This window comes from Tursiops truncatus, chromosome 6 (genome assembly GCF_011762595.2).
Source record: "Tursiops truncatus isolate mTurTru1 chromosome 6, mTurTru1.mat.Y, whole genome shotgun sequence".
NCBI classification, from domain to species: Eukaryota; Metazoa; Chordata; class Mammalia; order Artiodactyla; family Delphinidae; genus Tursiops; species Tursiops truncatus.
This window is the reverse complement of record NC_047039.1, coordinates 102,317,101-102,341,594: the sequence shown is the minus strand read 5'-3', so window position 1 is coordinate 102,341,594 and position 24,494 is coordinate 102,317,101. Positions and strand designations below refer to the sequence as shown.

Sequence of the window (24,494 nt, the reverse complement as noted above, 5' to 3'; positions counted from 1 at the left end):
AATGTTGCCATTATCTGTATCATTATTAAGTTGTCTGAATTTTATAGATCACCTGCAGAGGCAGGGCCATCACTAAGTGACCTCAGAATGACACCTGCTGGCAGATCTCTTTGCAGAGCTCCGGTAACACGGTGTCAAAGTGGTCACAAAGCCCTGCAGCGCCACCTGGTGGTGCTGCAAGTCCCGGGAAACAATCTCCGGACTTTGAAAATTCTCGAAGGTGATGGAGTGGGCTAAGCCTCATTTTACAGGTGAGGAAAGTGAGGTTCAAAAAGGTTAAGTAACTTGCCCGAGGTCACACAGCTGAGCTGCCAGGGCTCTTTCCACACTGCCCTATCCTGATCATTTTCATTGCATCCTCCCCTCCCACTGAAGTAATGAATGGGTGATGAATGAAAAATAATAACACCAATGACAAAAACAATAATAAATAAAAATTAACACTTTTGCTATTTCTATTATGTAGGATGGAATCAGTGTTTGCCTGAAGCAGATTCTACTTCATAAACATCTCTGAATTCCACCCCCCCCCACTTCTCCATCTTCACTGTGACCTTCCTGATCTCAAGGTCATTATCTCTTCGCTAGACTATTATAACCTCCTCATGAGGTCTCTACCGTCATTATCCTGTCTCTAAATTCATTTTCACAGTGAGTTTAGGAAGCACAGAACTGAGCCTGTCACATTTCTGCCTTTAAAAAAAAGAAAAAGAAAAAAAAACCCTCACTAGCACCTAATGGTTACAGGATCAAGTCCACACCCCTGGACATGGAACTCAAGGCCCCTCCTTGAGGATGCCATCAGCAGCAGGCTCCCAGGACAGCTCCCTGCCTGGAATACCTACTCTTCTTCTCTGGCAGCAAACTCCTACTCATACTCTGAGGCCCAACCAAAAGGTCCCCACCTCTGTGAAGACTGCCCCAACCACCCACCTTCACTTCCCTTCCTGTGTTCCCATAATCCCTGTGCACCTCCCATCTCCCACTGACCACACAGGACTGAGCAACCAGCTGTGGCTGTGGTCACCTCCCCTCCCACACCAGGTACTCTTCATGGGCAGGGTGGGGTCTCAGACACTTGGCATGGAGCCTGGAAGACAGTAGGTGCTTAGGGTATGTTGGTTGCAATAATCCAGCAAGACAAAATAATTCCATCCACCAAAAACTGTGGTCAAAATCTCTTAGAGAAACATCTTCAGAGAAGCAGGAGGCAGTGGGTGGGCCAGAGGTGCCAGGGAGGAAGCAAGGAAGGGGCCTGGACACACCCACCCCAGCCCCCCAGGTACCTGTTTCTGGCCTGTGCCATTGTCATCCATGCCGTGCTGGGCGGCCATTGCAGTGGAGGTGTGCAGGGTGGCGGCGTCGAAGGGCACGCGCTCTATGTTGGCGATGTGGCTGGAGAGATAGGTCAGGCCCAGGCCATCCGTCTGGTCTAGGTCGCGCCAGTTCTTGAAGAACTGTTTGAACAGTGGGGTCTCGCCACCCTCAGGAAGGACGGAGACCTGGAAGGGGAGGGGGGAGAGCAGGACATGCTGGCTTGGGGTCCCCCTGAGGACAGGGGCCACCCAGCAGGGGTCCTCAAGGGAGCCTCAGACACCCAGTCCACACTGAGGTGGGATACCCACCCAAAATGGACCCATTCTCACTGTCCTACCTGGCTCCAAGACTCACCTGGGTCTGCTTGGGGTAGTTCATCTTGGAGATGAAGTCGGAGGCCGTTTTGAGGGCAGCCTTCCTCTCCTCCGTGTTGGCCTGCCTGCCTGTCAGCAGAGGGAGGGTAAGGGGCCGGGGGTCAGTGCTATGCCCCCGCATCCAATGGTCCAGGGAAAGCAGAAGGCCAACCTCCCTCCCTCCTCTTCCTAGACTGTGGACAGCCAAGGCCAGAGAACTCAGAGCTGATCACACCATGAGCTCTCGGGGGGCCAGCTGGGGGTCCTGCCTGATGATGGCAAGCACACCGACCACTGTGGCCCATTTACTGAGCTCAGAACTATACAAAAATGATGGCATTTCATCCACACAACAACCTTATGGGATAAAGATCTTGTCCTCATTTACCTATAAGGAAACCAGGGTCTTAGAGAGGTGAAGTGACTTGACCAAGGCCGCTCAGCCAGTAGGAAAGTTGCCACTCAGACCCTCAGGCCCCCCTCCTCTTCCCTAGACTCATGAGCCAAATTCCTGCAAGGCTGCTGGAGCTCCCACTCGAGGTCCTGTTCAAGCCCTTCCCCTGTCCCCAATACCTTTCCAGACAAAGATTTTCCCATCTTTGCCATGGTCCAGGATGAAGCAGTCCTCGGACTTCAAGGCCCCCTGGGCGAAGGGGTTCTCATCAGCCACGAGGGAGACCGACATGGTGCCCGCACCATTGGAGACCTGGGAGGACGAGGGAAAGGCAGCCCAGCCCATCAGTGACCTCCACCACTTCAGCCTAACCATGGGCGCCCCAAAGACCACACGTGGGGAGACCCTCGTCTCACCCCCACCCCCAAACGACACTGCAGGGTAACATGAGGACTTGTGCCCTCAAGCCCTGAGGCTCATTCAGGATTTCTTTGTCTTTTTCCACTATGTCACAACCACATCTGCGACCTACACACAGGTGTAGCATGGAAACTGCACATGGAAAGGGAAGGGGGAGGATCCAATGCAGGAAGGCAGGTGGCATAGGAAAAGAACTGTATAGTTGGTGAAAAGATATTCAACCTCATCAGTTAAAAAAAAAAAGGAAATAAAGAAGAAAAAGAAAAAGATCTAAACGCAGTGTAGGATTCTGGATTGGAACCTGGAATGAAAAATTGGGGAAAACTGAATAAAGTCTGCAGTTTAGTTAGTAGTATTGAACTGATGTTTCTTAGTTTTGACAAATGTACCTGGTTATGTTAAGATGTTCAGGAGAAGCTGGGTGAAGGGTATACAGGAACCCTCTGTACTATCTTTGCAATATTTCTGTAAACCTAAAAATTATTCTAAAATAAAAGTTCATTGAATTTTTTTAAGTGTACCATACTCGTCAAAATTCAAAAGACTGACAATACCCACGGGCTTCCGTGGTGGCGCAGTGGTTGAGAGTCCGCCTGCCGATGCAGGGGACGCGGGTTCGTGCCCTGGTCCGGGAAGATCCCACATGCCGCGGAGCGGCTGGGCCCGTGAGCCACGGCCGCTGAGCCTGCACGTCCAGAGTCTGTGCTCCGCAACGGGAGAGGCCACAACAGTGAGAGGCCCGCGTACCGCAAAAAAAAAAAATCGACAATACCCAGCGTTGAAAAGACTCTGGGTGAACAGGCACTTTCAAACCCGTGATGAAGGTAACTAGGGAGCCCTTCTAGAATGCATTTTAGTAATACATGTCAGAACTCTAAAAAATAAGTGCTCCACATTTATTGAAAACTTACTATGTGCCAGGCACTGTTCTAAGCAATTTATGTAATTTATATAATTTAATCACTTCTACAATTATACAACTCCTTTAATCCTTAAAACAACCCTGTGGTAGTCCTAGTAGTGTCCCCATTTTATTCACAAGGAAACCAAGGCACAGAGAGATTAAGTAACCTGCACAGCTAGAAAGTACCAGACCTGGGATTCGAACCCAGGTAGTCTGACTCCAGAACCGGTAATTTTTTTTTTTTTTTGGCCACATCCTGAGGCTTGCAGGATCTCAATTCCCGGACCCGGGATTGAACCACAGCAGTGAGAGCCCAGAATCCTAACAACTAGGCCACCAGAGGACTCCCAAGAACCAGTATTTTCAATCACTGACTCTTTATTCAGCCTATGACCCAGCAATCCATGTCTGGGAAACTCCCCTAATGCCACACTTTGCCCAAGTACACAAAGAGGGACTGTCTGCAATCAGAAAAGGTGGAAACATTCTAATGTCCATCAATTAGGGATCTGCTGAGATTCCTACATTCCTAAAATAGAATACCACACAGCCGTTTTAAAGGACCATGTGGATCACTATTACAGACAGATACTCCTGACCACGTCAAGTGGAAAAAAGAAGGCCACAGAAAAGCATGAATCGTTTGGATCCGTGAATATCAAACAGAGATGGAAAAATATATGTAACTAGACACAGAAAGCTGTATCTGGAGATTTCTTTACCAAAAGGGTAACCACGTAACCATGGTAACCCATGGAGAGGAGAGGAGGCGAGGTTGACTTTTGTTTTTGAGTGTCGTTCCTTTTGTAATTAAAACCCATTTTTAAAACAGTACTGGCTACCCTAAACTAGTGAAATTGCACTGACTCGTATTTTCTTCTTATGTTCCTGAGAACTGCTCAGTACTGTTATTTACAACGCGTATGTGTTACTTTAGTATCAGAGTAAATGTCAATAATGTGGTTTTTCTGTGGCCTTGATGAGAATCTTCACCTCATGTTGTTGTTATTTTACCACAAACAAGCCTAGGGCACGACATGGGTGTCACAGGCCCAGAGGCCAGAGTTCCCTGGCTCAGAATCAGCCTCAATTCACTTTTTTAAATCACAAGAAGGCAAATTCCCTGGCGGTCCAGTGGTTAGGACTCCGTGCTTTCACTGCCGAGGGCGTGGGTTAAAGGGAACTAAGATCCCACAAGCCGCACAGCGCGACCAAAATAAATAAATAATAAAATCACAAGAAGAAATTATAAATAAAGTCATTAACCATAACCTGCCCCTCAACACACACACACACACACACACCCCACACACACTTTTGTACTATTTCCCTGTATCTTCCTACAACACTCCCATCAGTTTCCTCTGTGGACCCCGGAAATCCTGAAAAGTTGACTCGACTGCCCTTCTCCCCACTTTACAGACTAGGAAACTGAGACCCAGAAGAGAACATGTGCTGCCCAAGACCCCACAGATGAATGTGACGCACATGTGTCTGCAGTCGCTCGCACGCCCTTACTCCCGGGGCAGGAAGGCAGAGGCAGCAGGTGGGCGTCTACTGGAGGCATGTGGAAGCCGAGTCCCCCCCACCCCACCCCCACGCATGCTTTGCTCAAGGCCCCGTGGCAGCGGAGCTCAGGAAGACCAGGTCTCTTGACCCAAGACCCAGGGGCCAGCGCAGCTGAGGCTCACCTTGTAGAGCTTGGCCAGCTTGCGGTTGGCTGCGTCCTCCTTGGCTGTGTCCTCGGTACCCTCGGGCAGAGCCGGCTTGGGACCCAGCACCTGCAGGAGAGGGAGACACGGAAGAAAGGGTGGCGGTGAGCTCCTGGCAGCCTCCTCCCCCAGGGAGGGGACTGAATTCCTGAGAGAGCTCCCTCCCCAGGCAGGTAAGGACCACGTGGGCGTCCATCCACAGCGACCTTCCACTTAGGGTAAGGTCCCCTCCAGAGACATCCTGCATCTCTTGACGTGTCTCCTGTGTGCAGAGCTCAACCAGGGCTGCCTGTCGAGTCCTTCCCTCCTTGTTCCTTGTCTCCAGGAGCTCCGTGCTCCTCTGCCTCCTGGACAGTCCTTCAGGTATTTATTCTACCATTTCCTCCTAGCCTTCTAAGAATGATAAACAGAGCTATGAATACCTTCCACCACATGCCTTTAACAGACCTCATTTCATCCTCGCACCCATGCTGAGAGGCACAGATTATCACTCTCGTTTCACAGGAGAGGAAACTGAAGTCTAGAGAGAAGTACCTTGTCCACACAGCTATAAGGTGGCTAAGTTGGAATTTGAACCCATATCCCTGTGATTTTAGAGTCTATTTTCACACCTCCATTCTGAGCTACTTCCAGCCTCAATGGCCCCAGCTACTGCTCCTCTCAAGCCATCTTTGGTGTCCAGGCTCCTCCCCATAATAATCACCTTCTGCTCTTCCTAAAAACCAGAACTCAACAGCCCCAGACAAGCAGGAGACAAGTGGCACGGAGCAGAGCCCGTGGTCTCCTCCTTTTCCTGGTGACCTCTGCCTCTGTTGATATGTCCTCAAAGCACAACGGCTGACAATGCCATCATGCAATTTGATGAAATGGGCTATAAACCACTAAGAATGGTCAGAAGAGGAAAGAGGGGATTGGGTCTCCATTGTCTCTTTCTGACCTGGCTCCAGCACCAGGCTCACCCTCGGAAGACGCCAAGACCCTCCTTCTCAGCTCCTTTGGAGGACCTAGCCCTCCCAGTGGGAGGGTGTGGCTCACAACCCCGGGATGTACCAGGTCCCGGGATTCCAGCCCCACTTCTCAGGGGAGTCTGGGAGTTGTCGGGGAAGCTGCTCTTCCAGCTCGGTGGAAAAACAAATTCACCTCAAAACTGCCTGTTGGATGGTGGAAAGAAAGGAGCCTCCTGTCCCTCTTCTCAGCCCCACCATGCACTCCTGGGATGTGGCCGTGGGTACCTGGAGCATCGCCTCCGGCTCGGAGCCCTCCTCGGACACGTGCACACGGGCCCGGCCATTCTGCTCGTTGTCTCGGATGCCCTTGGACAGCTCTGTGGCCTTCAGCCTCTCGAAACGGTTGCTCTTGGAGCCGCACCACTGATAGATGTCCTGTAAGACAGGGACCCCACATAAGGCAGTGGCCCATATAAGCCCTGCCCAGCGACATGGCAAGGAGGGAACTATGGGGGCGGGCGGTGAGCTCACCTTGTTCTCTGCTTGCCCAGGTGACAGCCGGTGGAGCACACACATGCCCACATCCAAGCACAACAGGTGTGATCTGTGTGCACCAGGGTATGTGAGTGCATGATTTTGGATATGTGTTTTTTCACAGGTACCCCTACACATAGAATGTGTATAGAAATGTTTGCCTGCTGGTGGGAGCAGAAATTAGTACAACCACTTTGGAAACCCATTTGGCTGTACCTTCTAAAGCTCTGTATACCGGTATCCTATGACTCAGCAATCCCTCTCCTGGGAATACACCCAACAGAAGTGCAAAAGACCCGTGCAAGGATGTTCAGAGCAGCACCACCTGGAATAGCCCCAAACTATCCCAAGTGTCCGTCAACAACAGAATGGATCAATGAACTGTGGCATATCTGCCCGATCAATTCTTATATAACAAGGAGAAGGAACAATTTACAACTAAAGGCAACAATACGGATGGATCTCAGAAAGAAAATGTTGGGCAAAAGAAGTCAGAGATCAAAAGCAAAGATTCCACGTACATGAAGTTCAGAAACAGGTGGAACCAGTCTATGCTGTTGGTTGAGAGAGTCTGGGATGACGGTTATCCTTGGGGGTGAAAGGATGAGAAGAGGACAGACGGGGAATTCCCTGGTGGTCCAGTGGCTGGGACTCTGTGGGGCCCACTGCAGGGGGCACGGGTTCCATCCCTGGTCAGGGAACTAAGATCCTACAAGCCACGCGGCCAAAAAAAAAAAAAAAAAAAAAATCTAAGAAGAGGACAGATGGGGCCTTCTGGGGGCTGGTGATGTTCTGTTTCTTGATCTGGGTGTTAATTACACGGGTGTGTTCACTCTGAAATCTATAGAGATGCACACTCAGGATTCACACACTCTTCTGTGTACCTGCTACACTTTAATAACCGCTTACACTCAGTGTGTGCCTCCGTTTGCATGGACCTTACACCACGTGTATATATGAGGTTGGGTGTAGAACATCCGGCCATGTCCTTCTGCAGGTACGAGTATATGTGGATTTGAGAAGAATGTGTACAAAGCATCAGTCAGTAAGGTGGGCCTGGGTAAGTGCAGCCCACACACGTTGCCACATACAAGTGGGCATGTGCAACTACACGGATGACGTGCACACTGTGGGTCCCTGAACAACATGCCCAAGTCTCCATGTGTAGGCACTCATCGTGATGCCATGCCCACGCCTGCTGGGCAAGAGCTTATAGGTTTTTTTTTTGAGATATAGTTGACTTACAGTGCTACATAAGTTTCACGTGTACAACATAGTGATTCACAATTTTTAAAGACTATACACCATTTGTAGTTGTTATAAAATACTGGCTATATTCCAAAAGCCTATAGTTGCTGCACATGCGTGCCATGTATTTGCAAGTGAATGACTACGTGTAAAAAGGTACACAAGATGTGCACATGAACATGCCAGGGAGTCGTACGTCAACTGAAGCCAGAGTGCGCTGTGCGTGAGGTCTGTGTGCGGGCATATGATGAGTCTGAGTCTACACGCCAGGCACGTCTGCACCCAAATCTCTGCAGGTATGTCTGACTGCTACACAGAGCATGTGTGTGCATGGGGGCTGCTGTCTCTGTGGCTTGCCCTACTTGTTCACATGGATGCGTCCACCTCCCCAGAGTCAGGCCTGGAGCACCTCAGTGGCCCCTGGGAAAGGGGAGGGCACAACTTACATTGCCCAGGTCCAGGATGAAGCAGTCGCCATTGTTGAAGCTCTCCCAGGACACAGGCACCTCGGTGCCGCGGACCACACGCCGCCCTTTGACCTGGAAGAGTCTCTGCACCACCACCTCATTGGGTACCACGTGCTTGAATCCTGATGCCACGCCTCCTTTCTGTTGTGTCAAGGAGACAGCGTTAGTCCACGGGAGAGCGTCTGGGGAAGGGATAGGGATGAGTTGAAGGAAATTCTGGCCTATGCACCACTGGACTTCTAGCAGATTCCCTACCCACTGCACATTGCTGCCACCCCTTTGAATCTCATACTCCACTAACAAAGACCACTGGGCCCACTTTCCTGGATCAAAAAGCTTCAAACATTCCTTTCTCAAAAGCTGCATTTTCTAAGGGATGTTCTAAGGAACTCTAATCCCCCAAATAGTCTGCAAGGAAAGGATTCCATGATCAAATAAGCACAAGGAATGCTCCTTACTTGCTCCCTGACTGTTACATAATGTACATCCACATAATAAAGGCTCTGGGAAGTCCTCTGGTAAATAAACCTGCTTACCTTTTGTTTTAGAGAATATTTCCCTGCCTTATTGAATCAAGAACTGCTTTTCTCCTCCTCATCCTGCCTGCAGCTCGAGTGTTCTGCAAAACCCACTTTGAGAAGCACTCACCCGAAGCTTTCCCATCCTTCAAGGCTCTCTCGGTCTCCAGCCGAGACCATTCCCCTCCCTCCTCTGATGCTGCTGCAGCAAGTCCCACCCAGCTGTGCCTTCAGAGGCAGCTGTGGGTAAATGACAGAGCACTGACCTCAGGTTCAAGTCCCTGCCCTGCCACTACAGTGCTGGGTGACTTTGGGTAAGTCTCTTTCCCTCTCTGAGCCTCAGGCCTCTCCCTTTTGAAATGGTGACAAAAGCCCCTGCTGTGCCACCTTCTGCAGTCATCACCAAGTTCCAGGGAACTTCAGGAAGGATTCCTGGCAGCAGTCAAAACTGCCCTTGGCTCAGTAGAAAGCCAAATAAAGTGGGCTGGGCGTCCTCATTAACAGTTCCCAGCCCCAGGTGCTCATCGACCCCAAGCCTCAGGGATGTCAAGTCAGAGCTGCGAAGGTCCTTATGAGCTTCCCGTTTTACGCATGAGGAAACCGAAGCCCAGAGAAGTGAAGTGACTTACTCAAGGGCACTCAAAAAGCACGCGGCAAAGCTAAGGAGTAAAACCTTGCCTCCTGTTCCCAATCTGGCACTCACCTCCCTGCTCCACACGTCAAGGGCCACTAAGGCCAGAAATGTGGCCATCCCCTCCAGGCCCCTTGCTGACACCTCAGTTTGCAGAGCAAAGCCAAGTCTGACTTGCCGCACAGAGTCCATGAGGGCAAGGGACAAAGGGAGTGAGTATGATTGGGTTCCTATTACGTCTACACGCAGTAAGCAATATAGAAGTGGTTGTGAAATGACAATGCCCACTCTGCCGGGCATTTTGTATGTGCCATCTACGAGGGAGGTGTCATCATCCCCAACTTACAGATGAGAAATGCAGACGCCAGAAGTGAAGAGACTTGCCTAAGATCTCAAAGCTAGTAAATGGTGGAGCTAGGATGCAAACCCAGGTGTAACTAAATTTGTAAGGGCCACATTTTCCCCCAACATCAGGTTTTCTTAGAGCAAAGGTCCCTAGGGTCACCCAGGATGGGAGGCAGGAACAAACCACTGTTCAGAGCAAGGTTCTTCAAGTTGAAATGTTTTCCCTGTTGTGAGTGGAGCGCCCTCTGGTGTCCTTTCTTAGTACTAGCATGAGGCCTTTCAAGAGCATCCCCTCGGGCCCAGCAGGATGGCCAAGGTATTCGCAGAGCCTTTCTTTCCACCTGGCTTCAGGGACCCTCCTGCTGGGGAGCAGGTAAGGAAAGGCAGCTGGGGAAGAAGATGCAATGCCCCGTGCTCACCTGGTAATGACCGCAGAGGCTGCCGCTTACTAGGCCTGTGACAGAGGCTGAGGCACCTGCTTCATGGCCATGCGGTGTGGTCCCCACAAGCCCCTGAGGTAGCAACTCTCATTACCCCACTTCACAGGCATGGAAACTGAGGTGAAAAGAGGTTCAGCCCCGTGCCCAGGGTCCCAGATAATTGGTGTAAGTTTTACCCCCAAGTTTGCCCTTCTAGGGACCAGCCTTGCCCAAGTCTGCCAGCCCAGGAACTCCTGAGTGTCTGTGGGCACCACTGACCCTGGAACCTCATTCATCTGGAGGTACAGAGACCGTGGATCTGAAAAGCTTTTCCAAAAGGTGCTGAACGGACACATGGACCATTTTCATGGATTCCTCAGAGAGGAAGAAATGGGGAAATGAGGGAAGAGAAAGACCCTTAACTTGTAGAAATACATCTCTAAAATATTTTACTTGTACAAGTGTGCCTTTTATTTTTTATCAAAAAAATAGAAACTTTCTTTTAAAAAAGGAAAAGTGTTGTTCAATGTCATAAATCTTGGTTCCAATAAATTCTCTGTATATGAATTTATAAATTAAAGAATACTTGATTTCTAATGAGTATGGACAGGCATTTCCTGATTAATTAACTCCTCTAATCTTACTGATCTGGGAAATTAGACTTAGAAAGATTAGTTAGCAATAAAATAAAAGTAAGCTCTTAGGAGACATTAGTGGATCTCCAAGTATAAGGGGCAGGACTTTTTGGAAAGTTTTACTATTTTTCACTATTTTTACTTTAATCTCTAGGATTGATTGTTGCTTTCTATGGTCTAATCATTAGGTGGGCAGAGATTGGCATCAAATTATTTAAACAAAATTTAATAGGATATTGTTTTAAAAGCCACTTTCCAAATTAAAGTGATGATATATCTATATATACATATATAGGTATAGATTCTATATCTATACATAATATACACATCTATACGTTCATATAGGGACTTCCCTGGCAGTCCGGTGGTTAAGACCCTGCACTTCCACTGCAGGGGGCATGGGTTCGATCCCTGGTCATGGGGAAGGTTCCACATGCCGCGCGGTGCGGCTAAAAAAATAAATAAATAACATATATGTTCATGTATATATAGAGAAAAATTATGTACCATTTGGTGTATATCTCCACGAGTAGAATCATGGGGAACTTTTACTTCCTAGAAGCCATATTTCTACGTTTGACATTTTACAGTAAGCTTGTATCACACTTGCAGTCTGAAGAAGGATAAAAGCTATAAAGATCTACATTTTAAAATATGTTATAAAACAAAGAAAAACCTACTGATTGGGGCTGGTCCCCTCCACCCTCTAAACTCAGGGTTCCTCATCTAAGAAACAGGAGGGAGGACAGGAAGGGTTCAAGTGATTCTGTGAGTTCCCATTGCGTTCGGGAGCTTCTAGGACTCAGGCCACCCCAGACTCTGCTTGAACCAAGGTTTTCAAATAATGCAGCCCCGTGGGGTCTCTAGGGTTCTGTCTGGGAGTCAGGAGGAGGAGGAGGGATCAAATGCAATGACTTGAAGGATGTGGAGGTCACAGAACCGGACAGCACAGGCCCCGTGAAAGCCCTTTCCAGCGGCTCTCGTCCCCTCCCTGCCCCTTCTCACACCCCGAGGACGGAACTGGCTCCAGGAGCAGGCTTTCACAGAAACAAGTCTTGCGTAACAAGCTCTGCTCCTTGGAGATCTATAATTGATGAGGGCGCCAGGCCGAGAACCTTGAACTGGGCCTGCCAAGTGCAGGGGCGGCGGGAGGACTTGCAGAAGGTGGAAAACAGGACTGGCTTTGGACCTCACATTTCCACCGAAAGCCAGGGCCTCTCAGGACTGAAGTCCCAAATCCAGGCTTGGGCTGGGAACGCATCCCCTGGAACATTCCTCAGAGTATGGTCCAAGAACATCTTGGAAAAATCACCGGAGGGTGAAGGAGGCTTGCTAAACATGCAGATTCCTAGGCTCCATCTGAGCTAAGATCAGAGACCAGGGAGTCTTCAAATGTCCACTCTGAACTCGTTCTGTGCGAGGCCCTTCACACCTGGGTTTAAATCCCAGCTCTGTCACTTACCAGCTCTGTAAGCTGCTTAACTTGTCCACAAGTTAAGTCACTGCTGTCCAGACAGCAACAACAAAAGCAGGCGCTGTTGCTCAAGGGGCTTGATAACTATTTGCTGAATGAATGACAAATATGTGAGAGCGCCCACCTGGAGGCACAAGCAGGGAGAGGGGTGGCCTTGGGACCTGAACCAACCTCTCTGACTCCTGATCGAGTGTCCTTTCCGCTTTCTGCTCCAGGAGCTGCAAAAAGCCCTGGTCCTTCTCCAAGTCCAGGGACTGGGTCCCAAGCTTCTCACCCCTCCCTCCATCGGTACCAGGGCCCCAGAAGAGGCTGTAGAAAGAAGGTAGAACTGGACAGCTCCGCAGGAGGCACTGTGGGCGTGGATGTGACTGACAGGGGTGCTGGTAGCCTCCAGGGACTCCAACCCTGCTCCACCCAGCGCAGGGCTGAGGCCCTGTTCCCACAACACACCCTGCCCTCTGCTATCTCAGTCTCATGAGAGCTTTTCCATCACCTAATCCCTGATGTGTCAGCTGAGCAGACAGCGTGGCCACCCTGCTAACACAGACAACCCAGAGGCCCAGAGATGGATGATGACTTCTCTAAGGTCACACAGCACATCAGCAGCATAGATGGGGCTTAATACCTATCCTAGAACCCTGCTCATGAGAAGCAGGTTGGTGTAGTGGGAAAAAGCTGGGAGTCAGGAGATCTGGGTTCTGGTCCTGGCTCTGGGACTGACTGGCTGTGTGACCCTGGACCAGTTGCTTAACCTCTCTATGCCTCAGTTGCCCCTCCCTCTCTTAAAATAAGAGATTTGAACTCTGACATTAAGACCATCAAAGCTTATGATCCCCTCCTTATCCTGACCAAAGAGAACCCCAGCTTCGTAAAACTACAGCTTTCCAGGAGCCCTTCCAAGGTGCCAAGCTCTGTGCAAGGCATTTCCCAGCTATGCCTTCACCAAATCCTCTCCCCAGGCCCAAAGGGCAGGTACAACTGGTTCTCATGTAACAGAAGAGGAAAGGGAGGCTCAGGGAGGCCAAGTGGTTTCCCAGACGTCATACACAATACACGGCACAGCCTCTTGGGGCTTCCAGCTTGGTTTTGCTCAGCCCTACCTGGCTTGGGGCTGGGGCTCAGACGCTTCAGAGTTCAAGTTCAAGGGGGATTCTAACAAGCAGAAGGAGAAATGTGATCAAATGTGTTTCAAATACCTAACATAGGCCCCTCTGTTGGCAGGCTCAAGCCCCGGGAAAGCAAGGTTCCCACCCATGGCCCACCCCTTACAGCTGGGGCTAGGAAGACCACCCTGTGAAGTGATGGAGAATTTTCTTCTCTCAATTTAATAAGAAACCAGAGGCTCAGAGAGAGAGTGTGTGATTTGTCCAAGGTCGCGCAGCTAGGAAGAGCCCAGAGCTAACCAACTCCAAAGGCTGAGCTCTGACCCATCTGCCCACATCACCAAACAAGACTGAAAGATGATGGATGGACCTGAGTGAGCCCTGCCATTGGTGCATCTGTCCCTGCTGCCCGGCACCCACCTTGTACTTGAGGCCATGCTTGAAGTAACCAAGGAAGGTGGCAGACTCGAAGCCCTGGACCTCACGGTGCTGCACAGCCCGACCGTTCAGGTAGTCATCCAGCTGCACGGTGAAGATAGCAGCTGCCCCGCTCTCATCCTGGCTGCATTCATTGCCTGGGGGACATCAGAGCAGCATGAGCCGGGCTTCTGTAAAGTGGCCCCAGCCTCCCACGGAGGAGGACTCTGGAGCCCCCAGCAGTGCCCTGGCCTGGCTGTAGAAGCTGGGCAAGCCCCTGCCTCCTATGAGCTTCGGTTAATCTATCTGTATAATGGGGGAGGTGGGAGGCTGACTCCAGGTCTCTAGGAGTCCTCCCAGCTCTGACGCTTCCCCCTGCACTCACTCTCAACCTTCCTGAGCACGAAGTCAGGCCAGGGAGCATCAGAAAACCAAGGCACAGGGCTTCCCTGGTGGCGCAGTGGTTGGGAGTCCGCCTGCCGATGCAGGGGACACGGGTTCGTGCCCCGGTCCGGGAGGATCCCACATGCCGCGGAGCGGCTGGGCCCGTGAGCCATGGCCCCTGAGCCTGCGTGTCCGGAGCCTGTGCTCCACAACGGGAGAGGCCACAGCAGTGAGAGGCCCGCGTACCACAAAACAAAAAACAAAACAAAACAACAACAAAACAGAAAACCAAGGCACAGTGAGGGGGCAGGACTCACAGAGTCACACAGCAGAGCTGTGGCAGGGCTCCAGGCTCCGACTCTGAAGGGCAAACTGGAGTGTGACTGGAGCTGTGCAGGGGGTCCAGGGTCCCCAAATCACCTCCAGTCTGTGTGCCATAGTGGCTTGTTTAACCCTCACAACAGTCCTATGAGGTAGTCTAGCGCAATCATCAGGTCCACTTTACAGAGACACTGAATATCTTGCCAAAGGGCAGAGCCGGGGTCTGAACTCGGGCAGGTGGGCTCTAGAGTCTTGGGAACATGTAACCAAGGGTCTGGCACACACTTGATGCTCAATAGTCACTTAATTCCCGTGGGCACTTCCTGGCGACCATGCCTCAAAGGTCTGTGCTTTACGGCAGAGGGGCTGGGATGGGGGCTCGGGCGGGGCCAGCCTCACCCAGCCAGTAGTGGAGGTCGTACTGCAGGTTCCCACTCCTGAGCTTCACCGTCTTCAGGATGACATAGGCATCGCCTGTGAAGAAGTCTCCGTAAAGTTTGCGGGGCACGGGAACCAGGTCGAACTTCTCCACACGCCAGATCTGCAGGCCGGGCTCCTTCCCCGCATTGAGGAACTCGGGGTGTTCCACCACCATGCTGCTGGGCTGCAAGAGACGGGGAGGAGCCTGAGTGAGGGCAGGAGCCTCGGCGGGGAGAGACCCCACCCCGGGGCACGAGGGAGGGTGGTTTCCAGCACCAAGAGCATCTCACTTGAGCCGCTGACTCTCCCCACCCCGTTCTATGACCCCTGCTCGACGAGTGAGCAAACAGGGCAGAGTTTAGGCTCCAAACCCTGTCCATGGCCAGCATCTGTCTCCCCTCCTCAGCTCCCTGGTGATGGGGGGACAGAAGGCTCTCTCTCCCTTCTCTCTTCCTTTCTTAGTGCCAATTAGATGCAACAGTCGAGGCGCAGAGAGGTGAAGACGGGGACCCCCTAGCTAGGAAATGACAGAGCAGGAATTGGCCCATGCTCTAAGAGCACGAGTTTTGGGACCATGGGGAGACCCCTCAGATGGCAATGGTAAATCTGGGGGTCACCAGGGGCTCAGCTTGTTCCCTTCCAGCATCCTCAGTGGTCCTCAGAACTAGAAGGGTCCTCAGAGAGTTCATTATCCAACTCCACCCTGCAGACAGGAAAATTGAGGCCCCAAGAGGGGAAGGGGACTAGCCTAAGGTCACACAGCCTGTCTGCTTTTGCTCTTTGGAAGTGGGAAGATTTCCCATGCCCCAACCATGTCCATGTCCACACCTCCAAGAAGGGCCTAGATGACTGAGCCCAAGTGGCCTCCTGCGCTGTCTGCCTCCTCCCTCCTGCCCCCAAAACCCCACCCCCCCCAAATTCCATTTCTTGGAAAAGGCGAGAGGACGCAGCCGGGGTCTGCAGGAGCCTGTTGGAGATGAGGTGGTCAAGGATGGGGGAAGGCCGTCAGACATGCACTGGGGCTAGACATGGAGCAGAGTGGGATGGTTAGCTTGGAGTCAGAGGGTAGAAATCAGCAGGCGCAGGTCACCTCGGGCCGGATCTGGTGGAAGAAGTCAAAAAAACAGATGGGAGAACTCAGGCAGAGGGACGGAGAACACAAAAGGACAGCAGGAGGGAGGAGAAACCAGACAGGGCAGAGGAGGTACCAGAGAGGCGAGAATAACAGGAAGGACGGTAAGCAGGCGGAGGTGAGATCATACAGGGAAGAGGGGGAAAATATTGAAGAGGCAGAGAGAAATTAGATGAGAAAGAGGAATCTGAAATGGAAGAAGAAATCAGAAGAGGGAAGGAGAGAAATGAGGCAGAGGGAAGGAGAAATCAGGCAAGGAAGAGGAGAAATCTAGGGGCAGAGATGGGTACGAAATCAGAAGGTAGCACCGAGGGAAAAAGAAATCCGGCCAAGGTGAGGTTAGCCTCTAGGGAGGGAAACAGCCAGGGCCCTGAGGCTCCCACCCCCATCCACCGGAGCCCCGGAAGCAGCAAGAGATACTTACAAAGCAACAAAACAGTTTTTCCATTCTAGACCTGAAATACTCCCCTTTTCCTAGCGCTGTATCTGCAAGAACTTACAATAGAGAGTTACTCCGGGAGCCCCCCGGGGCCCCCCGGGCACTCACCCGCGCCTGGGTCACCCCCCGCGACGCGGTGGCGGCGCGGGCCGGCGGCGACAGCGCGCACAGCGCCAGGACCAGCGCGTCCAGTAGCGCGGAGCGGTGCGGAGCCATGGCAGCGACGGCGGCAGAAGACCTGGGCGGCAGCCTCTGCCTCCCTAGTCGCAGACCTTAAGTAGCCGCCCGCCCATCCCGCCCAAGCTGGGGACCGCCCCGTAGGGAGGGCGTGCGGCAGGGCTGGGCCCCCGCGGGCCTGGGAAGGGCGGGGATCTGGCCTGGATTTTAGAGACCTCGGGGTTCCCACCCGGACAGATCCAACTGGGCGTGGCCACCCCTTCACCCCAGGTCAGGGGTGGAGACCAAGCAGCAGGCGCTAACTCAGTGCACACTAAATGGGCACACGTAAGAATGGCAGGGAGTTCACCCATCTTAGCCTCCTGTGTGATCCATGCAAGAACCCTTCCCTCTCCACCCCTAACGTCTCCAGCAACAAATCCCATGAACTAATATTTATTGAAGGTTTTCCACTTCATATGAAAACGGACACATCCCAACATCCTTTACAGACTGGGTACCATCGACAGCCCCATTTTAAAGAGGGGAAAACTGAGTGCAGAAAGGTCAAGCAATTTGCACACTACTAGGAAATGAAAGGCAACATTTCACTCCAGGTGCTCTGAGTGGATGACCCACTTAGGCAGCATGTGGCTGTCACCAGCTGAGGACACAGTCCGGGAGGCTGACCTTCACTGGACCCTTGAACAAGCCAGACAGAGAAAGGCAGGCAGATCTCTCAACTTCTTGGATTGCAGGTTCTATTTTACTCAAGACTGCCCGTCTTTCCTTCCTTTTAAAAAAGTTTTTATTTTGTAAAAGGTTGTTTTGATAAAAACTTAAAGTCACGTTATTTATGCAAAGTTTTGCCTCTCAACCCCACTTACACCTTGGGGCAACCAACCACTTCTATCTTCCTCCTTCAGCTGATTTCAGTGTTTGGCTTCATGTCTTAAATAACAAGCCCTTGTTGTTTGGGTTTTTTTCTTTTTTTGGGGGGGGTGTTAGTTTTGGTTTTGTTCTTGTTTTTTTCAGTTTTAGGTCCTATTGGCTCTCCCTGGGGAAGTCAAGGATTCAAGCCTCTTGCGCTTCTCCCAGGCTCCCTTCCCATCTCTCACTCTCCCACTGGAGGCTTACAGTCAGTCACTGGGTTAGAAGTGCTATTCGAATTCACCCAGGCCTGCTTCCCACCTTCTCCAGCCCCTCTCTTCTCCCTCTCACTACTCTGCCGGGCCCAGCTTCTCTATTTCCAAGTTCCCTTTGCATCCCAAATCTCCTCCTTTCCCAATAACAGGGAATGCAGTGACAGGGAAGAGAATGCAGAAGCTGGAGACCTGGGTTTGATTCCCACGTCCACTGTGTGTAAGTTACTTTCTTCTTCTCTGCCTCAGTCTTCTCATCTAGTAAATGGGTATAAAGTGGTTGCTGAGAATTAAACCAGTCTCTCTGTGTGAAAATGGCCTGGTCTGACAATTAGTAAATGGGAGTTCCCATCCCCCTTCCCCACGAGCTTTAGTCATCCACACCAGCTCCTCCTGGAGCCCAGTTTGTATCTAATCAGGCTGAAGTTTGCCTTCCATCACACACAACTTCCTCCCATTTAAGATGGACTGTGGGTCAGATAAAGGGCTAAATGAACACACACACGGAGAAGACAAATCAGACTGCAGGGATTATAAGAAAGCTTCATGGACAAAGGGACTTGTGACCTGGGCCTTGAAGGACAGGGAGGAGGGAGGTTGAGAAGAAGAGGCATTCTGAGGAGGGAACAGCATGGGCAAAGGGCAAATGCAGGCCACATGCAGTGACTAAGGAGGGGTCCTGTCTCAAACACAGGAGCAAGAAGAGATGAGGCTGGAGGAGGGTGGCGGGGGTCACAGGGGCCTGTGTGTCACACTGAAGAGTCTGAATTTTATCCCAGTATCTGTGGGGAACCACAGAGAGATGCCCGAGTTCTTGAAGCCCTATGTCTAGTCCTGGGCCTGTAGAGCCTGCAGTGAATCAGCTCTGGCCTAAATTCAGAGAGCTCTTCCCTCTCCTTAGGCATTTCGAGGGTTATAAAAACCCCACAGTTCTCATATGCTCTTGATGGAAGTATAAACCAGTCTCCCCTCTCTAGAGAGCAATTTATGACCACAAATTCGAAACACATATTGCAACAACAGTGCCATTTCCTTCAGTATCACTTGCAGAGGAACGTGGAAATATACGTGCAAGGATGTTCACTGAAGCATTGTTTGAAGAAAACTGGAAAGGACCCAAGTGTCCCGGTTAAACAAATTATGGAGCCGCCATACAACAGACCACTCTGCAGCTGTGAAAAAAGAATAAGCTAGTGCGGACCGTCCCTGGCACATAGTAGGTGCTCAATAAGCACGGAGAGAGCTCCAAGTGCAAAAAGCGAATTGTACAATGACTATAATGTGACTCCTCTCCTCTGTTTTATGAGGGTGTCTGTTTTTGTATACATCCTTAAAAAAATCAGGGAGGGTAAACACCAAACCGTCAAGCCAGTTTGTTTGAAAGGGATAAGAGGTTGGGGTTAAGCACCCACATCGCTGCCATTGGCACAAGGGAACATCTTAGGGTGATGAAAACATTCTAACTCTGGATTATGGTGACGATTACACAACTGAAAAATGTACTAAAAATCACAGTCCCGTCTGCTTACCATGGGTGAATTGTTCTGGTATCTAAATTATACCTCAATATATTTGTGTGAAAATTTTTTTTAATGTGCTCTAGGGATTGAAACTATTTACAAGTATTTATCCAATGAAGTTTTTTTTGGTTTTTTGGGTGTTTTTTTTTTTTTTTATAAAAGACTGATCTACGGGGACTTCCTCAGTAGTCCAGTGGTTAAGACTCTGCGCTTCCACTGCAGGGGGCACGGATTCCATCCCTGGTCGGGGAACCAAGATCCCGTATGCCACGTGGCATGGCCGAGAAAAAAAAAAAAAAGACTGATGTAGAAATAATACCTTTAAAATAGAGAATGATACCTGCTCATTAGACAATTTGGAAAATCCAAACAAGCAGGAGGAAGAAATTTCCTTGTCATCCCTGTCCCCCAAATGACCCTGAGTCGGCATCTGGCCCAGCTGAGCCGTCCTTTCTGCTCAGTTGGTGATTAACAGAGGGCTGCTGTGGCTTGGCCTTGGTGCCAGGGGTCACTGACCACTAGCCCAGGGTCACTGGCCCCTGGTTAATGATCACAAAGGCCCTGCAGCTTTGCCTGCCACGTAGCTCTGGAGCCTGGGTCCTCAGCGCTAGAGACCTGGTGAACGGGCCCTGGCTCCTGCCCTCGGGGAGCCCATGGCCTAGAAACTCTCACTACAGGGCAGTGATGTGTGCAGACTGTGATGGGGACATGGTCTTATGCTGCTCCCTGCCTGGAAGAGGATGAGTTCAGGGCGAGGGTGGGGGCAGGGGCCAGTGGGGGGACTTAAATGCAAAAGAAAAACTTCTAGGTAGAAAGGAAGAGTCCCCACCCAGTGCTAGGCTTCCCTCTGCCACTGACTTCCTGGGGGACTTTGGGCAAATCACTGTCCCTATCTGGGCCTCAAGGTCCAGATACCCAAAAGATGGGGTAGGCCCTGATGCTCTGACTCTAAGCCTCATTCCTAGCCCAGCATTCCCAGATACTGGCTCTACAACCATATCCAGAACCGACACGTCTCTAAGCCTCAGGGTTTCCATCTGTAAAATGGGAGCACTGGTCCAGGTTGCCTCTACAGGTCCTTCTGAATGAGACGGTGCAGGGCCCCTGAACTACACAAGGGGGCACGGCGGTCACCGATGGCAGCATGCCACCTCACCTCTGGATCCAGACATCTCTGGGAGAAGAGAGGGAGGAAGGGATGGGCGGTGTCTGATTCTGAGTCTCCTCACAGCAACCAGGGGAAAGAGGTATTAAATTTCTCATTTTATAGACCAGGAAACGGAGATTCAGGGAGTTTCAGTCACTTGCTTGGGGTCATTCAGCTAGAAAGAGGCACTGCTGAGATTCAGACACAAGGCTGGCTGGCTCCAGTGCCCAAGCTCTATCTGGGGATCAAGCAGGGCCTCGCAGCACCATCCCACCTGGGCAGGAAGGGAGAAACAGTACCGTTTACAGGTAAAGGGTTGCAGGCGCGGACTCAGTCAAGCCCGAGCCAAGTCTGGCAGCCCGAACTCCGTGGGGTGGCCGTCCCTACCACGCGTCCCAGGCTGAAGAGGTCGCAGCCCTCCAGCCCTGCACCTGCACCTGTGAGCACCCAGGACAGAGGCTTGTCCTAGGAAGGTCCCCAGGCTGCAGCCACTGGGTGGAAGATGGACTGTGGTACCTACACTCTGTGCCACTCATGGGCACACAGGTCAGGCATGGTCTCCTGTACTTGAGAGGCAGCCCGGCTCTGCCACCACTCGCTACGTGAGTACACCCTAGTCCCTGCCCTTCTCTGGACCTCAGAGATCCCCTTGACCTCTGATCTTGGGTGTTCCAGGCTCCCGCCTAGTGCTACACACAGTAGGTGGCTTTCAGCATCAGCCCACATCTCTCCCCTGTAGTTGGATCCAGGACCCCCACCACCAGCTCTGGCCCTGCTCCTCTGTGACCTTAGGCTAGCCTCCGTGTCTCCCTGGACCTCCCAAGGCAGCTACCAGAGATGGGAGCAGGCAGCCTCACCCTCCGCCCCCGGCCTCGATGTACAAAAGGCCTTGGCTGGCCCTGGAAGACACCACCCTGTTCTTTTTTCTTCACCCCAAACACTGTTGTTCTTGATTCCCAGGCAGCTGGCTACTCATGGAAAGTCTTCTCTCAGAGCTTGCTTGCTTTCTGGGTCACTGCTGGGCTCTGGGTCCTCCTGGGAATACCCACCCCTCTGGTTTTGCTAAATGGGACAACAGGCAGTAAACAGAGAAGGCAGTTATAAAACCCAGTGAAAGCAGACAGGGCCTCTGTGAGGTCTGGGGAGCCCTGGGGACTTGAAAGAACACGTTTTAGAATCTGGGAGACTCAGCTCCTGTGATCAGGGCCTCAGTTTCCTTATCTATAAAATGGGGAGAATGATACCCAGCTCACAGAGCAGTGAGGAGGCCCAGGGCCCGACACACAGTAGAAGCTTCCCAAAAGTTAGCGCCCATTTTTTGAACTGCTTTCTTTGCACAGAGGCCTCTGTTCAGCATGTGCCACGTGAGAGCAGCGTGGTGGTGCTGGAGGAAGGTTACAGACTTCACAGGAGATTCTTGAGTTCAGGTCTGGGCTGTGGGACCTGGAGCAAGTTGCTTTCCCTCTCTGAGCGTTGGGTCACTCATCTGTAAAAAGGGATAGTAGTGCCCAGTTGCAGGACAGTTGGGAGCTCAGCAGTGAGACTGTTGGAGTGCATTGCACAGAGTAGGACTTATCTGTAGCAACGCTCACTAGTCCATCCTCTCTTTGTAGACTATGACACCAAGAACAAGAGTGTAACTTCTGAGAATCACATAGCAAGTACCTGGCAGAGCAGACCTAGAACCCAGGTCTCCATTACTGGGCCAGAGGTAAGGCCTGAGTCCATGACATGACAAGGCGCCCTGTAAGGGCCAGCTGGACCTCTGCCCTGGCCCAGTCTACCCTGGGTGTGGACAGCTGGCGGGGAGATGGCCAGTGGGACTCCAAGAGGCTGACTATTCCCGGGACCAAAGCCACTGGCTCTTCCCCAGCTTCGGAGGCAACCCCACCTAGTGCTGAGAGCCAGGGCAGGACATTCAGAGAGGGACTAACCCCGCCACTTCCTGATCCTGTGCCCTGGAAGCAGCCAGATCTGGCCATGGGTGTGAGTCCGTGCCCTCCATGCCAGGGTCCACTTTGAAGTCGGTGTCCCCTTCTCTGGGGAGGCAGTGGCCCTGGGAGGCTTGGCAGGCCAGCAGCTGGAGCTGCAAACAGCTGTATCGTAGCCCCTCTGGCACCCCACAGCCCACCGATAGGGGAGTCCAGGCACAAACACTATCAGCAGCAGGACAGTGAGGCCCAACTACGGGCACTGCGGTGCAGGACCAGTAGAAGGTGGGAACACAGTCTCCGCGCGCCAGCCTCCTGGGGCAGCAGGGCCTACGGGGCCCAAACCAGAGCCAGAAGCAACAAAGGCCACAGGAGGCAGCTCCCTGCTCCACAGAGGAAAGGCTTTCCAACAGAGAGAAAAACAATGTGCATGATTGTGGAAAGAGCTCCCAACAGGAAAAGCTGTGTATAAATCCCGACCTACCACTTCTAGCTCTGTGGCTTCTGCTCTCTGAGCCTCAGTTTCCTCATCTGTAAAATGGGGATTAGAATTGCTTCTTCCCAGAGTTGCTGTGAGAATGTCGTAAGGTAAAAATACATTTGGGGCTTAGCACAGTGCTTGGCCTAGCGTATGCACATATAGAGGAAGCTGTGGTGGTTGTTTGCTGGGGGCTAGGAAGCGTCTCTCTCTCTCTCTCTCTCTCTCTCTCTCAATCTCTCTCTCTCTGACACTCAAGTTCCTTATGTATAAAATCAGGGTTAAAATGTTTTTCTCAAAGGTGAGTGGAGAGCACTGAATGAGACCATAAATGTGGAAAATCCTAGGACCATGCCTGGCATAAGACAGTTCAAAAATGCCGGTTTCCTTCCCCCTCTTCCAGAGAGATAATGAGTGGCCCAGTGGTAACCCAGCCAAGGGGACTCAGATGATGAGCAAACCAGCCCATTTCTAAGGACACTTCAGGCCCTGGGACTTTAAGATTCTGAAAGAAACAGCAAAAGGCAAACAATGTTTGAGCATCTGGTCAAGGTCCCCCACTGTCTGTCTGGGGATCAAGTTCATCCTTCAGCAGGACCCAGCTCCCTAGGCCAATAATCACCATGATGGGAGCAATAATGACAGGACCTCAGAAAACGGTGACATATCCCTCCTGCTGCAGGCTCCAAGTGAAGCCTTTCTCTGTCCCCAAGCTTTGCACAGCCAGTGACAGCCAAGACCTCCTGTAAACAGGAGCCCATCTTCTGGGTGTCAGTTTGTACCTTGCAGGCAGAACTTCCAAGAAACACAAAGGGGGCAGGTTCAGGACAGAGGAGAGAGTCCAGAATCCAGGAGCAGAATCCAGGAGCAGAGCTTAGGTGAGCTCGGGATACCAAGAATGACCAGTAGGGTGAGGGGTGCACAACCTTCCATCCAAGGGAAGACAAGATAATATCCAGGCTGAGTTTGGACAGAGCCCAAATCCCTACCTCGGGGGGGACTTGGGCCAATGGCCCTTCTGCAGTGTTTCAATTTCCTCCTCTATAAAATGCGGTGATGAGTCCTACCCTGGGGGTCATCTGGGAGGAGGGTTGAAGGAGCTCCCAGCACTGTGCTTATTAGCACACAGCAAGCACTCAGTAACTGCAACACCCAAAGACAAGCGCCCGGCATGTGTCCAGGCCCCGGAAACCAACAGCCCACTGGCCCCCATACCCACCCTTGACTTCTATCTCTGCATCCTTGCATCCAAAGCAGGGTAGGACTGGAGGGTCCCAGCCAAGGCCCAGAGACCTGGAGGGATGGCTGGTGCCAAGGATAGGAAGGCTTCTTAGGAGGGGGCCTCAATCCAGCACTTCAAGAGTCCCCCTTGCCTCCCACCCCATCCACAAACCTCGTTATGATGCCCTCCCCTCTCCTCTGGTCTCCTCCCACCCCAAGGCACAAGGGCTCTGGAGTCACTGCCCGATCCCAGCCCTGTCTCTTACTACCTAGGTGACCCTGCAAGTGACTCAAGCTCTCTGAACCTGTGTCCCTGGGTATAGAAAAGCCAGACTATCTCACAGGCTTGCTGGAACTTGACACTA

At 51.7% G+C, this 24,494-nt stretch overlaps 1 protein-coding gene across 4 annotated transcripts in view; it reads right to left on the bottom strand.

Moving 5' to 3' along the window:
• GSN (gelsolin) overlaps nt 1–24,494 on the bottom strand; it is a 56,770-nt gene that overhangs the window by 10,883 nt on the left and 21,393 nt on the right. For 2 of the 4 annotated variants that reach the window (XM_033858511.2, XM_033858513.2), the window contains 8 exons: nt 14,943–15,147; nt 13,842–13,996; nt 8,276–8,437; nt 6,333–6,482; nt 5,080–5,169; nt 2,244–2,376; nt 1,672–1,760; nt 1,287–1,502 (listed from right to left, as the gene is read on the bottom strand). In XM_033858511.2, the coding sequence (XP_033714402.1) occupies nt 1,287–1,502; nt 1,672–1,760; nt 2,244–2,376; nt 5,080–5,169; nt 6,333–6,482; nt 8,276–8,437; nt 13,842–13,996; nt 14,943–15,138 (1,191 nt within the window). In that variant the 5' untranslated portion in view covers nt 15,139–15,147. Of the gene's footprint in view, nt 1–1,286; nt 1,503–1,671; nt 1,761–2,243; nt 2,377–5,079; nt 5,170–6,332; nt 6,483–8,275; nt 8,438–13,841; nt 13,997–14,942; nt 15,148–16,519; nt 16,559–16,642; nt 16,800–24,494 lie in introns of those variants that run through there. The other 2 variants (XM_033858509.2, XM_033858510.2) reach the window with 2 other exon arrangements.